Source organism: Temnothorax nylanderi, unplaced genomic scaffold, assembly GCF_030848795.1.
Source record: "Temnothorax nylanderi isolate EJ_2023f unplaced genomic scaffold, tnyl_v1.0 TNYL_tig0012_pilon, whole genome shotgun sequence".
Classification (NCBI taxonomy): Eukaryota; Metazoa; Arthropoda; class Insecta; order Hymenoptera; family Formicidae; genus Temnothorax; species Temnothorax nylanderi.
This window is the reverse complement of record NW_027249074.1, coordinates 1,168,597-1,184,736: the sequence shown is the minus strand read 5'-3', so window position 1 is coordinate 1,184,736 and position 16,140 is coordinate 1,168,597. Positions and strand designations below refer to the sequence as shown.

Sequence of the window (16,140 nt, the reverse complement as noted above, 5' to 3'; positions counted from 1 at the left end):
TGTTGCCACAGCGTTGCTATACAGTCCTCTCCGCACATACACGCTTAAAAAAAAAATCCGCGTTTATCGCTTTGATCGAACAGAAAGATACGTTTGAGACTAAAGTGAAGTTTCATGCAAAGATACAATCTTTCGCGGGTTTTCTAAATATTTTTGAAGGCTGTTCATTACAAGTATAATGAGTACCGTAATATATTTCCCAGTTTTTGCTTTCTTATCTTTTTGAAATTTTTTTTATTCTGGTCTGCATTCTTCAGTGTGATATAATTTTTATAATATATATACAGTTTTACACTCGAGGATTTTATCTAGGTTTATCATGCAATATTATTTCGTATATCGTCGAATTTATACATTCGTATTTTATTACAATTTCGAAATTTTAACAAGGTTCAACATAAGATGATTTCGTTTCGCTTTGCTTAATTCCATCTTACGCGCCCACACATATTTCGATCTCTTAGAGCGTCCCGAAGAGGAAATGTGATCGGCAAGAGAAATTTGTGTTCCGCGTTACGTATTCTCAAGTGTCGTCTACGATACCGGGTTTCGCGAAATGAAACTGGAACGACCGCGAGCGGTAGAAAGTAAATCGGAGGCGCCGCACAATGATATCGCATCTTTTTCCGCCATTCTCATAGCCGGAGAGCAGACGAAAGGAGGAAGCGAAACGTCAATCTGTCGTCATCGTCTTTCACGGATGATTAAAACTGTATAAAACGCGCAAGCTCGCGTGACATCGCGTCGCCGGTAAATAGCAAAAGGTAAACGTGTGTATCCAGTGTATCGATCTTTCGTTTATATCGCGCGCATCGATTTTCAACGGACTGCAATTTTACCGAACGGGAAATTCTCCGTAACGGAGAATCGCTGGCGCAAGCCGGCATCGCTCGGATCTCGCTCGATTTTTTGCTGGAATTTTAGTCGATCACGAATCGCGGTTTTACGTATTTTTTTATCAGAGTAAAAAATTCTATTTAACTTGAAACATTTTTACCTGAAAAATTTCATTACGGCATTATTTAATCAGAAGACAAAGTTAAATGTGATATTGAACGTGGAATGCTCGTACTAAGCTAGCTTGTCGTTATTTTATCTCTTGGCAATATAAATTGATAAAGTCTTTACTCCAAGAATGGAAAATCATTTTGTGCGGTGGATGAACACTAAAGAAAATTGCTAGAGATATTATACCGATAGAATGTGCCAAAGATCGTTTGTCATAGATCACCGCGCGTAACATGAGAAGGACGACGGTATTGGCGTTTCGCCAAGGCACGCTCGATTCGGCGCTTGTCTTTATCAGTTTTACGAGGAACGTGGGGCATCGTTCGAAAACGGCAGTGCCTTTATAAAATACGAAACTATTTTAAACGTAACATATATCACAAGCTGCTCGAGCATTGTTGCAAGATGCGATAATTACTGCACAGTTATATACGAGGCACCGTTCATCGTACATAAACTTGTAATTACTATATGGGGGTGTTATCTGCGATTTGCTATCTGTGCGAACAGTGCTGTTGCCTTACAGTTATTTTGTCGTGTACATAATAAATTATTTCAACGATATCTATATGCATTTATAATGGACGCTAAGTATTGGATTTAATAATACAATGGCTCTCACGTGTCATTTTTAGATGTAAATGTTGCACGCGAATATTTTTAACACCTGCACACGACGGAGGATGATATAATACTCGTAGGCTTTTATGGCTGTCACATATAGTGCGCGCAAAGGCGTCGGAATTTATCGTACGGATAAAAGCGCAATGAATATTCAAACATAGGTATATCATTTGATGTTAAATGCAAAATGTAAAATTCTTATCCATTAGCAAAGAATTAAGTCCAATACAAATTGTGAAAGAAATTCTTATAAGAGAAATTCTAAAAAAAAAATCAATTTTTGTATAGATATCATTAATTTAGAATCGTAGTAAACTCTGTTTTACATCCTAACTTCTGCAATTTAATTTGTGCAAAATCGACGTGTATTGACAATTTGCGGAGATTAAGATTTGTTGATTTGTTTGCTGATAATTGCACGGTGTTAAATAGCTTTGACAAGTGTAAAGTTACAGAACAATCTATCTGATCCGTGGAAAACTCAATTTGCCTTTCTCCTCCTCTTTATTGGCGTCTTTACAGCAACGGTGTGCTACGCAGGCGTGCGTACAGTGTACATATACATATGTAACAGTCCGGGGCCACGTTACCTAGCCCAACCTTGTCGAGCAGCGCGTAGCCCAGCTGTTCCAGCACTGGTGCCGTTAGCAACCTAGCTGTAGAACCTCGTATTCGAGCCCGGGTCTCGGCTGGTCGGTAACAAGCTCGAGTTCCTCCTGCAAAGTGGCGGTCTTTCGTGTCGTCGTCGAGAACTAAAGAACGACTACGTCGTTTGCTTTCCTTCCACCCACACGCGACTACATTGGTACCGTCGGCGTCGTGAATGCCTCAACACCGAAATCACACTGATTCCGGGTGTACTCCAGATGCGTCGTGTTTCGGATATCCGTGTATTGTGACTGGTTGTTCGAGAAAATGGCGAAATCATGTTGCGAAGCAGCTGATCTGAGACAACTTTGATCTTGACAACTTTGTTCGACATGAGATTTACAAGATGATTGATAGATTACGTGATTGATGAAAAAGTGATTCTGGGTTTTAAATTAAATTTCACGTTAATTTTATGTTTAAGTTGAATTTAAATCCAATGCTATTTATGCGCTTATAATATTCATCATCGTCATGGAAAACTCGTTAAAAAAACAAGGATGTTTCGCATAATTAAACAAAATATCATAAATTATTACTGATTCCCTTAAATTTATATCGATTTCCGCAGCAGTCATCAGATTTACGCTTATTTACAAACTTGAGCTATCTTAGCCTAAACATTTTCGTTCTTACAAAATGCATATTCCTCACTGCTTTCGTATGTTCGTTCTCTCGTTTTGCTTTTCATCCGTACATTTTTTCACACGCTCGCCCACTCGTTCGTTTGCTCGCTCGTTCGCGCGCTAGACTCTTATTACGCATCACGGTTAATGACTTAATTTTCTGCAGTGTTTTTTGTACTCCGTATAGGTTACCATAGGTCTCAATTACTTCTTATGTTTATGATCTGAAAAATCCGCGATAGGATGACGATTAGGAATGCAGCCCGATGCTTCGGTGCACGGAAGCCATTAATACTTTACGTGCGCGAAATACATAGGGCATATATCGATTTCAGTATAATTTTATAATTTATGCAGCGAACGAAGAGGTACGAATGATACCAACGATGAAATTCGGGAATTAATCTTTATTTTGAAAACATAGAATTTTGATTTATATTAAATAAATTATTTAATTATTTTTCTAGGACATTTAGGCCCAGTTTCACAAGTGTCGGTTAACTTTTAATCTTAGATTAACTCACTTTTCGTCTCCTTCTAACGTTCCCCTTAGAAAGAGACGAAGAGTGAGTTAATCTAAGGTTAAAAGTTAACCGACACTTGTGAAACTGGACCTTAAAGCTTCGCTGTTTATTCATTTTCTAGGTTGCATTCCGAGGTTTTCATTAGAAACTCGTATGTCCACTTTACCAAGCAGATTAACTTTAATCTCGATTTAACTAACTTTTTATCTTTGTCTAATTCTAAGAGTTAGAACGAGAAGAATTCTTTTAATTCTTAGAACTAGAAAAAGATAAAAAGTAAGTTAAACCGAGATTAATCTGCATCTGATAGAAATAAACATTAATGTTTTATAACTTGAAAATCACTCTCGATGGTAAAGCTTTCTTTCGATCGTTAGTTTTCTTAATTTAGTTTCTAATCACATTGCGCTGTAGGTTACAAGATATCTTATTGCTTTCCATTTTCATTTCACTTGGTAATCTCGCGAAGAAGTTGATCGGGATCAATAGCATTGGTGCATACACACACCTACACGCGTGCGCGCATACAAATTATTTCTCTCTAGAATCTCTGCTTTGTGTATCAACGATACAATGTAACATCCTCCGCGTGCACGGTTTACACATGACGGATCTGCGACGCAGGAAGCCGCTGCTTAAATTTAATGTTCAATAGACCGTACGGCTGGACCCCCGAACCGAGCATTTTAATGCCTCGTTTAATCGGGATGCGGCCGAAATGCATTTGAATAGAAATCGGGAACGACGACGCGTGCCGATCGCATCGTTCTCTTCACTACTGTTTCTGTCCCGACTTTGGTCCCGCATTATGCATGGAAATTACAGCTTATTGCGCTAGAAAACAGGTAGCTGATTAACATCAGTCAGGGTCGTCGAATCACTATTTTAGTACGATTATTAGAGTTTTTACAGAAGAATCACCAATCTTGTACATCTAACGAATGTATTTGTAATAATTCGCTATAAAATGTTTTTAAATGATTAATATTAAATTAGAGAATGCAATTAGTTTATAAACCAACGTTGAAAAATTGCTTTAAAATTATTGGTGCAGAAATTAAGGTGTTTTTTTTTTAAGTGGCGTGGCGAGGAAGAAATATACTTATGGCGACCGTACCTGTCGAAGAGGCACGGTGCGTGTTTCCGCGATGCAACAGTCGTCTGCGTGTGTAGGAAAGGCTCGACTTCCGAGTGTACTGTAAATAAATATGGGCTGGTACCGTGTGGTCACGCACCGGGAGCTTCGTGTCGCATATCGCGAGCGTTGGATAAACCTAGTGTCACATACATCCGCATAGAAGATCGCCGGTGATCGATCAAGCGGCTCGAGATATATTTTTCCTTCGAAGCTACGAATCTGTCAACACTTTCTGCATCCTGACTTGAATTGACATTACTTGGCGACGTACGAAATTGTCTGAATATTGAATAAAGTTCTTCAAAAATAAATTAGCAGTAAAAAGTGAAAAAAAAAAAATTAACGCAGGAGAATTAATTTTTGCGAATTTATATTAATTTTTGATGGAAGATCCGAATTTTCTTGCGAGACATTTATTTTCTGTATATCCCTGATTAGAACATGCCATAATTAGAAAATTCTCATCGAAGAAAAATTTATTCCAAATTCGTTGAAGAACATTTAGGATCGGTAAACGTATATCTGTAATCTTTCACTTCCTACTTATCAAGTTGGGAAAATCAGCCGCGAAAATTCGCATAGTACTGTCTAATCGTTAACGAGATGCCGTTAAATGCTTCTCATTATCGTTCGCGCTGCAATCGACGATACAAATCGGCCGCGGCGTCAGTTCACCTTCGACCACCGCGCGGTTTGCTCGATTTCGCTCGCGGCTTTAGGCAATTTCTCATTCCGAAATAGCCCCTGAATTATTTCCCGTATACAACTGTTCGAAGACTATTCTGTATCGATTCCTCGAGTGACATTCGTGCCGCGAGTCGTGCCGGAAAAATCTACTTGCCGTCGGATCGTGACATTAACCTTCGCAATGCTAAACACGCACGTGTGAGAGAAGCTGAAATTCAATTAATATTCGAAATAAACACACGATAATTTTCTTATTAATTTTATAACAATTAAATATTTTTTAACTGGTCACGTACTAGTCGCGGTGGATTTTTTTCTGGTTTCACAGTTACGATAATTAGACAATATTTTAATTTTTCAATTAACCGTGAACTTTTAATACTTTTCAATTTAGCATATAATGCCGGCATCGCTGCGATGTTTCTTTATGGCCGGATGATTCGCATGCATCTCGTCGAGCGGAATCAAGCGGAATCGGTATCGTGACCGATAGCGCATAACGCCCGGGCTCATCGAGGCGGGCCGAGAAATTGTTTATATGGTGGGGGCCCCGCACCGGGCGAAATTACCTCGCTCTGGGAGTCATAATAAATGCGTTTATGAAACGCTGCTCGGTGAACGTTGTCAGTCGATCGAGTCGCGTCGCGCGACGCTGATACATCGCGGATGCGTCGCCGCCGATTATCCCGATGGCCGCTCCAAATTGCGAACGCGCGAATTTTTGGTGCGACGTTAATTATCCCGCCCTAGTTTCGCTCTATTAACTACTTCGTCGCGTTACACGCTTCGTAAAGTAAACGACCGTGCCCGGGTCTGCGAGTTACACGTGCGACGAAAAATGAAATCGAAGCTTTGCGAAATTAGGAAGAATGGAGTTGGGAGTCACGTTGCCCTAAAAGGGATTTAAGGGAGAAATCTGAAAAAATTTATATATTACAGAAAATGGAAATTTCTTCTTAAATGTTACACTTTTAAATAATAAATTATTTATATAAAAGAAAATAGTTATAATTACAAATTTTAGAATTAATTTTATTTGTAAAAAGAGACAATAAATTGAAAGGACAGAAAGATCTGAAATAAATATTTTGTAAACTGTATAATTAAGCTTAAGAATTAATCTTTTATATTTGCATTTATATTCATCTGTATATTATTTGTAAGCCCATAAGTTAGACATACCGAGAATTGTTAATGCAAGTGCGTTTATTCCTGGATCTCAAAGAGCATTCGGTAGGGCGAACATGCTCCCGAAAGATAATCCGCGATCGCATCTCGAAGACGGTGAAGAAAAAGACAATGTCTTCGGAGTCTAAAAGCCTGCCTCCGCTTTTTAAAGATCGGAACAAAAGTGCCACGAGGAATTTCATGAATTTTCGCCGCGGCGTCGCGCGCGTGGCGGGCATTGTCCGGGATTAAACCTGCACGTTCCTGAAGAGGTTCCCGACGAATCGATCGTGCGAGTCGTCTACGGTTCTTCGTTGCCTTCGATTCGGCGATACTTTCAGTGATACCTTTCGCGCAAAGTACAACGATAGCAAGAATGTATCCAGGTTCGAGCGAATTGTCATCGATGATGAAGTAGTGCGAACGTTGTGGCAATCTTTTCATTGACTTCAACAGCGTAAATGGAGCAAGAGCTGGTTACCATGAGACATTACGAGATGACTATATAGCAATATAATCTGCGAGAATTCGTGAGAAAAGCTCAAGAATCGTATCGGAGTTAATGTATCGTGAGAAAAACGCAAGAATTTATGTGGGAGTTAATATATCGGAATTTATGGAATTATTATTGATGATGAGATAACATAGACATTACAACTTCTTAACGCCAATTTATTGTAAATTAATTATAAATAAATTATGAAACGCACATTAAGAATAATTTGTTTATAAAGAATTGTTGCGGAGGACAAAATATAAGTGATAAATACATGTGAATATACGTCATAGTAACTAGACGTCAAGAAAATTACTGCTGATAATAAGATAATTTAAATCGTTCTTTTAAAATCGAATTTTTTTATCGATTTGCTTGTAAATTCAATATGGATTGGCTATCTCTTTGCGTCTGTGGCACAAAGCGCGATTCCAACGATAGGAAGATCAAGAAGGACGGAAAGCGCAAAAAGAGCAATAAATCTAAAAAGAATCCCAAGCAGAAAGGCTCTCGCAAACCGCCGCCGTTCATCGTCGACGAGTTCTTGCGCAAATCGCAAGACGAACAGCCGAAAGAAATCGCGGAAAAGGAACGGACGAACGGAGAAATTGTTAATTACTTCAATGATTGCGCGAAAAATCAGATCGGCTCGACTGATCAAACTGATCCATCGAAAGTCAACGGGTCACCATCTTATCAAATCGGCAGCGATTATGAGAGAAGCTTTGAGAAGTGTTTCAAGAACTCGGAAAGAAACGCGAGCGAATCCGCTCGAAAACCATGTGATATCGATTATCACGACAATGTGATGCTGCATTCGAGATGTGCATCGAGCACCGCGGACGAAAACGAGAAGCAAGTCAAGTGTATCTCGGATGAGGGAGAACACAACGAAGAAGAACTGGACGAATCCATCCCGAGGTCCGGAGAGCTCGAAGATTTATCTTGGACGTCGGAAATCGAGGACAGACGGGATGCGGAATCGAATTTTGATAGAGAGCTCGGTGAAAGAATTTCGTCCAGAATTAATTTTGCTAAAGAGGAGCAAGGAAAGTCGAAGGCGAAAGCTTCTCTGAAGAAAAAAGGGGCCAGGAACATCCTTCCGCCGATCAAAGGATTATCTCGCGCGGAGGCTCGCATGGATAATGAGGAACTGCAAGCGCACGGAGAGACGAATAAATTTGGTTTTAAGAAAAGCGCGGCGTTTCACGAGCGGCTCGAGGCTCGACGGAAGTTGAACTCGTGCAGCTTCGAGGTTCGACCGTTCGAGGATGAAGAACGAAGCGGAAAGACGACGAGAACTCGGGGCGAGGGGTCCATGATACCCAGACTTGCGTCTCCACTGCGACAGGGAATGAATTCGATCAAGAACGACAGCGATAAATCAGAGATCGTGCCAAATGGTATAAAACATATCGTTGCGCATAAAAAATTATGTGCACATGGGATATTGAAAAATTACATGCACATAAGATATTTAAAAAAGAAAAAAATTGAAATGTAATATCACCTTTCAATTCTTGGTCTTAGAAATGGCTTTCGATTAAATTACTGTTAAGAGATATTAATTTTTCTGAAGAAGTGTCTTATTATTTTTTTCAGCTTGGCATTATTGTTACTGCGTTGAATGAAATAATATGTGTTTAATTTAAATCTTATTTATTGTGCATTATGGCACTTATATTTGACCTATGAAATAAAAGCCTTCTAGAGAAGAGAAGATACGCTTTGTTAAGTAAAACAACGAATATTCGCGTATATACTCACTGGTCGAGTAATCATTATAACCGTATTACTCCAATCCTTATACATTGCAATGTACAATTTTTGTTTCAGGTCGCGTTCACTCGGCAGTCGTCTCCGGTATCAATTTAGAGCAGCGCACCGTAACTGTAGAATGGTTCGAGAGAGGAGAAACCAAAGGCAAAGAGGTAAGTGCGTTCATAAATTATTCTGAGCAATTTATAATTACTCAAAAGCAGAGAGTTACAAGTTCGGATTAGATACTTTTTTTTTAAATTAAGTGGAATTAATTTAGAATTATTTTTATTTATTTAAAATTTATTTAATTAAAATATTTACATTGTCAAAAGATAAAATATGATATTTATTGTACAGCATTTTTAAATTTTTAACCATTTTAATTTTTGACAATTTTATACATTAAACAGAGAATGCGTGTAGCAGAAAATTCCTCTGTTGAAATAATTCGGAAGTATTTTTTTTACTTGCGACTTTCTCGCGGAAATTATTAAAAATACCAGTATAGTTGTGTACGCATACCTTAAACATACGTGTCCAACTATGTTTTTATCTGACATTTGCGCTACGATTAACTTTCTCTCTCGCAATCTCACCGCGTTGAACCGCAATATTACAATTCCGCACATTCGTAGGTCACGGTTATTTAGCTATTTTCAATTCCGCAATGCTTATGCAATGCCACAGGGCTAACGTGCAGCCCACTAACGGGGGCGCGAATCTATTTCCGACAGGCTTGCAAGTCCACAGATTTACCGTCAGTCAAGTCGGTTCGGTCGAACGTGACTTTTGCAAAAAGTCATGCGATACAATGCGATTAGTCTCGTGAGAACGTGAATTTCTAATTGTAAATAAAGTATCGTATAACTTTTATATTTCTTTTTTCGGTCAGTCGCGAATTTCGATAGCAACTTTGTTTAACATTTTACAGTTAAATGCTAAATATTGAATTTAAATACTAACCCGTTAATTATTCTTTCTGTAGATATTAATGCAAGTATTTTTTCGAAGATTCTATTAATTCTTTCATAATTTTATGTCCTAATCGCGGAATTAATTGTGCAAGATTTGTATTAGTACAAAAATGTCCCAACAAAGTTTTATTCCACGCCGAAAGGTAATTTGCGTGAAAATAGAGATAATTTGTGAACTCTGGAGTTTTAAATGTATTACTCTTATTCAAATAATTCTGCTGCACACATAATCTATTAACTTCACTGGTCTTAAGGGAAATCATGTGATGATCAATTTCCATAATGCCGTTTCTGTTTTGAAATTTATGTTGGTTGCGCATTAAGTAATTAAGAGATAATGCAAGCCAAATAAATGACAATTTAAATCTATTTGGATTTATATATTTTTTTTTCAGGTGGAAATCGACGCGATTCTTGCCTTGAATCGCGATCTGAACCAAAAGATGGGACCACGAACCGAGATATGTGCGCTACCGCAAGTGATGAACAACCACATGTTGGCGTCCTCGAGAGCAAGGGTACGTATAGTTCAATTATCTTTTCTCAAAACGCATAGTCGAAACGTCGAATAGTGCGTTCTAGGTCATTGTCAAGCATATATTCGTAGAATCAATTGCCAATTAAATTATGGAAGGTGCGAAATTGTTGCTCTTCCATGTTCTGTTCATCTCGAACCTCGAAGACTTCCTAAATAAAAATGGAAAATAGTGCACATGTAGAGAAACGTTAAAGAATTAACGATACGAGTTAACGGAAACTGAAAGGTCTTATATAATTTACCGCTTTAATTGATCTTAATTTAAATTTACAGACAGGTTTCAAATTACAGGATTTCGGAAATTACTTATCCGTCTGATAGATAAGCGGAATGGTGCATGTACCGCTGTTAGATAAGCAAACTCTCGCGAAAGTCTCGCGATTATTCAGACGTTGATCCGTGAATGACGGCGCGCATGCCACTTTGCGAATCAAACTCGACGCAAGTCTTGTGTCCGCGTAAATTCGCGGTCGATCATCGACTGCCTCGGCAGAATTCTGTTTACCGGTTGCCCGGGCTACGTGAAATAACCTCGCTCCTAATATGGAAAGAATAATCCGATCCCGCGTCTCGTGGCGTTTGCACCGCGGTAGGCATGTTCCAGTACCTATACGTCTTTCAGGTAGGAGTCCCCGTCACTTGTAATCGGTCCACCGCAAGCCTTCGAATCTGACGTGACGATGACACGGAGTCTGATCTCGTCAGGTCTCCGGCTTCCCCGTCACGTGGAGCCCGCGTCTAAGATAAACAATTGCGACTCCCGCTGCAAAATTTGCATCGTGCGTTCGTTGCTTCTTTCATTCTCGTAGATTTAGACCAAGGCTTTTTGAGATAGATCCTGAGTTTGTCCTAAACAGTTTGTAGATGTTTGATTGCGTAGACTTAACTTTTCTTATTAGTAATACTTGTGTCATGCGATATAATCACGGTGGACTATATATACATTATAGACTATATACATATATGTTGCACAAGGTGTCGCGAAAATCGCGTACTTTCTCTGCAGCAGAATTCTTGAATTATATGTGGATCAAAAATTGCAAAGTTTACTTTTGAATTTAAAGAAATCGACTTCTGGAATAACTCGCATTTATATTTTTATACAGAGGAGGAACATTTGTGAAAATTGAATATTTTGATTACTATTTGTCAGAGACAAAGTTAGATGTAACTTGAAAAGTAGCATAATCGATGTGATGGGATTCAAAGACTCAAGAAAAATAGGATTCAAGGAACCAAGCCCAGGATTTAAATAATCCTTGGTTTGGGTGTCCAAGGATCCAGTTCGTAATTTTAGAACACAACGTAAAACTCCTCAAGACATTCTCGAGCCTGTAAATACGTCGATCGACAAAAGTCAAAAAGTCTCGCGCGTCATTCCCGCTACTAACATGGTAACATCTTTTTTTTCCTCCATGGACGCTGCTCATAATCATGGACCTCGTGTCGACGATGGACCACCGACCACCTATCCCCGGGCAAAACTGATCGTCAATAAACCGATCTTGAATACGAAACTCACGTCGTCTCGGCCATCGTTCATCCGCAAAATTGCCGTCTTTTTTGACGACTTTTCCCCTCATCGATTCCCTCGGTGGCTCCGTCGACCGCGGGTATAATCGTCCGATTGATTTACGTAAAACTGGCCGTGACCGCGATCTGCGATAAGGAGCCGGACTCCTCGGCCGAGGAGGACGAGGGAGTCGACGAGTCGGAGAACCAAGAGGAGGGCTCCCTCGGACGCCATGGTGGTCACACCACGAGAAACGGCCTCGCATCCGCAACGCTTCCTGTACGAGTCACATCTCGTCTCTCGGTAACGCGCACCACCTTCCTCTCCATCACCGCAACAACTGCAACCGCAACACACAACCCTCTCACAGCAGCAACAGTCCCCCGTGGTCGCCGAACTGACCTTAGCATCTTCGAGAATGCTCGAAGAGCTGAGATTTACGATACCGATTTTACGATATCTCATTGCGAATTTTATTACTTGAGTCGTAGTGTACGAGGGAATTATACGGAAAATACGGCACATAAATCAATCTCTTTAGAAATTATTTAAAGGAAAAATTATTTAATTCGACAGAAGATGACTATTTTATGACTACTGTTCATTGGAGCTAGCATAGATACATGTATCTTTTGAATAATCAAATGAGAAAATGATATATCCTAATTTCACGGTGATATATGCCATAAATGTTTGATACAAGTGGAAAATATCTTGAAACATTATTATTATCATGACATGAAATAATAATGGAAGATATATATGAAGTTAAATAATTACTTGTATCCAATCGATTGTATCACGATAGACTGATGATTCACCGTCATCGTGAAGTTCATAACTGCTTAATTAAGATAAATGTTCCTTAAATAACTACCTTGAAATATTATTTTCAAGACTGATAAAAATTACGTAGTTTGAATTGCAAAAGAAAATTTTCGACCTTCTTGATCTGCCTGAATTTTGAGATTCGTGTCAAAAGCTTCTCTCGCATGGAAGATGCTAAAAGAGCGTTCGCAGCCTCGCATTTTATTCTCTATCACGAAAAACGTCGGCTTTTCCCAAAATACCCACCCACCAGAGCACAGATCCACCGCTAGTCGCTAACATTTCTTTTCACCCTTTTTGCACCCTTTTCACCCTTTGCTTGAATCTGACGGGGTCTCGACAGATGGATATCCCGAGTGGCTGAGCGAGTTAGCTGGCTGTTGACTTAGCGGATATCCAGCGTGTATAGTCAGCGAGAACTCGCCACACGGCATTCTTGCATTTTCGTTCGCGGAAATGCTCAGTTTCGTGAAACGGAATGGAAGATCGCGCAGCGCGATTGCCCTACACCGTGACTGGGTCAAAAACCGTGTCGTTATGTACGGCGATCGATATGTAAAAGGAACGGGCGGGCGTGATTAACGAACGATCGATATAAACCGCTTCTTATCTCTCGCGTTCTGGCGAAATACGTCGGCAAAAAGATGTATCATACACCCAGGCTTCGAAGGAAGCACCGTTTTATTTATTTATTTTTCATTTGCAGCACTTCTTATATTGTAAATCGACAAAACACTCCTCTTCGTTGCACGAAGAAAACACCATCCTCTTTAATTGAAATGACTGAACGTGGTTTGTTTTCTTTATTTTCAGCACTCCACCAGGCCGTCTATCCCAGTGAAAGGTACGTTAGCAACGAAGATTCGATGCCTGTCTCGTTACACTTTGCTAAAATAAGCGGCATGGTTATCAGTGAAATCGTGACGATTACAGCGTACTTACTCCGCGCATATGTAACGAGGCGATGTCTGTATTTTCGTAGATAAATTTTCATCGCAATATAAATTTCTTGGCCACTTTAATTGCAGCGGTAAAACGTGTCTTGATTATACCGTTAAATAAAACGGATATAGAAATTTAATGAAACCGGACTAATTGCACGCGTTCGCTTATATACACGCCACTCCGCTGATCTTTGTTCGAAAAGAGAGATTGGCGAGCGCGGTACGCGAATTTCCACGTGTTTCCCGATTCACGTGCCGATAAGCGTGGATGACGGCCGAACTTTCGGCGTTCGATAAGTCAATTTCGTGACCGGACATCGCGAGTTGAGCGCGTGTGCGTCGTCGTCTTTTCACCCAGATAAAGCCAAGTGTCGACGAGACACTTGGCTGCACGTGTGTATGGTCGAGCCGTGACTATCGATATTCGTGCGCCGTATGCAAGGCAGGCGGCACAAGGGCAAGGACCCCGAGACGGAACCTACAGTACGACGTGTAGACCCAGCCAAGGGGGTGTACTTCGCTGCTGACCCTCCCTCGAGCACTGTTCGATCTACCTCGTCGGCGGCGGTGCGCACCACCCGGCGGAACGTCGCTCCCGTTCGCCTCTCTCGCGACGGACAGTTCGGTTTTTAGAAGTTAAAGAGATCTCACGTGTATGCCGCGTCGACCATGAGATTCGACCCGCTCGCTTATTGCTTCCGGAGGAAAAATAAAATCCGCGACTGCGAAAGTACGGACGTCGCTGACGATAACAATCGGATCCTGACGCTTCGAATCGAAGACGACGATGCCGGTAATGCGTGTGACGGATCTCGTGTTGGAGATTCTGTGGTCTCTTCGCTGATAATCGAGCGAAAACATGTGCCTAATTGTCCCGCGATTCTTATCTCGAGATGAGCGTAAGGGTGAATTAAAAAATTAATGTAAATTTAATTTCATTTGATTTCGCAAAGGATTGGCGAAGTGCAATTACGTTTAAAACTTGAATAATTTTTTGTAGCTTTTTTTCTTATTTACGTTAGAAATGCAGTTTTTTCCCTTCTATTACGTGGATGTATAGCGATTTAAAAAAAATTATCAGATTCGAGGCGTCATAAGCGTGAAAAGGACCGAGCAAAAAGCGGGATGGATCACGCGAGACCAAAGACATGATTTATGTTTCTCGCCTGATTTTAATCTCGACGAAGTCGATTCGATCGCCAAGGGTAAGGAGGACAGTGCGGGCATCATTAATCCTCGTACCAATGTTTCAGCGGGTTCGAATAGGCAATTGTCACGACCGACGGGTCGCCCGACGAACATAATGTCGTCGACCACGTCGGTGAACGGTCACGGCGAATCGGTTTCCGGTCTCACCGGACGCCGGGAGCTCGAGAACATACCGCCGACGCCGACGGCGGTGGTCACGCAATGCCTGATGACCCCGGTGCAGAACAGACAGCAGAAACAAGCGCAGCAGCAACAGCAGCAACAACAACAGCTGCAGCAGCAGCAGCAGCAGCAGCAACAACAACAACAAGCTCAGATAGAGAACGGCCGGGGTAGGCGATCCAATGTCGTCAAGGAAGTCGAGAGACTGAAGAAGAACAGGGAAGAAAGAAGGCAACGTCAAGCGGAATTGAAAGAGGAGAAGGAAGCGTTGATGAATCTGGATCCAGGCAATCCGAATTGGGAGTTTCTTGCCATGATAAGGTTGATATTGGCTTTCATACTTTCTGCGCTTAAAATATAATATCGTTTGAGAAATATTTTGTTCAATACTTAATATTAATATTATCCGTTAGAGTTACGTACAACAAATAAATATTGCGTTGATCTTCGTAGAATATCCATATGTTTAGATAATGTTTCATGATTGATAAGAGACATAGTACATTATCGTTTATCGGTTTGTATTTATTTAATTTGCAGGGAATATCAAAACAGCATAGAGTTTAGGCCGTTGCGAGAGACCGACCCCGTGGAGAATCATCAGATCACTGTGTGCGTGAGGAAACGTCCGCTCAACAAGAAAGAACACACGCGCAAGGAGATCGACGTGATCAGCGTGCCTAGCAAAGATCAGATGGTGGTGCACGAACCGAAGTCCAAAGTCGACCTCACCAAATATCTTGAGAATCAGATCTTCAGATTCGATTATGCGTTCGATGAGACGTGTAACAACGAGATCGTCTACAAGTATACAGCCAAGCCATTGGTGCAGACGATCTTCGAGGGTGGCATGGCTACGTGTTTCGCGTACGGTCAGACTGGCAGCGGTAAGACCCATACAATGGGCGGCGATTTCAACGGCAAGACGCAGGACTGCAAGAAGGGCATCTACGCCATGGTTGCCAAAGACGTGTTCAAATGCCTCAAATTGGCCAAGTATCGGCCCCTGAATCTGGTCATTTCCGCTAGCTTCTTCGAGATCTATTCCGGCAAGGTGTTCGACCTTTTGGCAGACAAGGAGAAACTGAGAGTTCTGGAGGACGGCAAACAGCAGGTTCGCTTTATATTGAAATAAAAAATTTTAATTGGCTCTAATTGCTAGATAATCGTTATTAAACTTCGTGTCAATTGCTTATGTTCAATATTACACATTTTTAATTTATTTTCACACATATATTGGCTATCTTCCATTATGTTATCAATAGATTCCTAAATCAATTGGCAATTATTTGT

The 16,140-nt window shown here is 40.6% G+C and overlaps 1 protein-coding gene and 1 pseudogene across 11 annotated transcripts in view; one reads left to right on the top strand and one right to left on the bottom strand.

The window, feature by feature from the left end:
- Klp10a (kinesin-like protein 10A) overlaps positions 1–16,140 on the top strand; it is a 35,179-nt gene that overhangs the window by 10,829 nt on the left and 8,210 nt on the right. For 3 of the 11 annotated variants that reach the window (XM_071697451.1, XM_071697449.1, XM_071697443.1), the window contains exons 1-7: positions 4,509–8,321; positions 8,755–8,849; positions 10,049–10,171; positions 11,861–12,007; positions 13,346–13,376; positions 14,730–15,168; positions 15,388–15,961. In XM_071697451.1, the coding sequence (XP_071553552.1) occupies positions 7,307–8,321; positions 8,755–8,849; positions 10,049–10,171; positions 11,861–12,007; positions 13,346–13,376; positions 14,730–15,168; positions 15,388–15,961 (2,424 nt within the window). In that variant the 5' untranslated portion in view covers positions 4,509–7,306. Of the gene's footprint in view, positions 1–2,320; positions 2,658–4,508; positions 8,322–8,754; positions 8,850–10,048; positions 10,172–11,860; positions 12,008–13,345; positions 13,377–14,729; positions 15,169–15,387; positions 15,962–16,140 lie in introns of those variants that run through there. The other 8 variants (XM_071697446.1, XM_071697445.1, XM_071697444.1 and 5 more) reach the window with 8 other exon arrangements.
- Positions 5,235–5,768, bottom strand: LOC139767877 (uncharacterized; annotated as a pseudogene).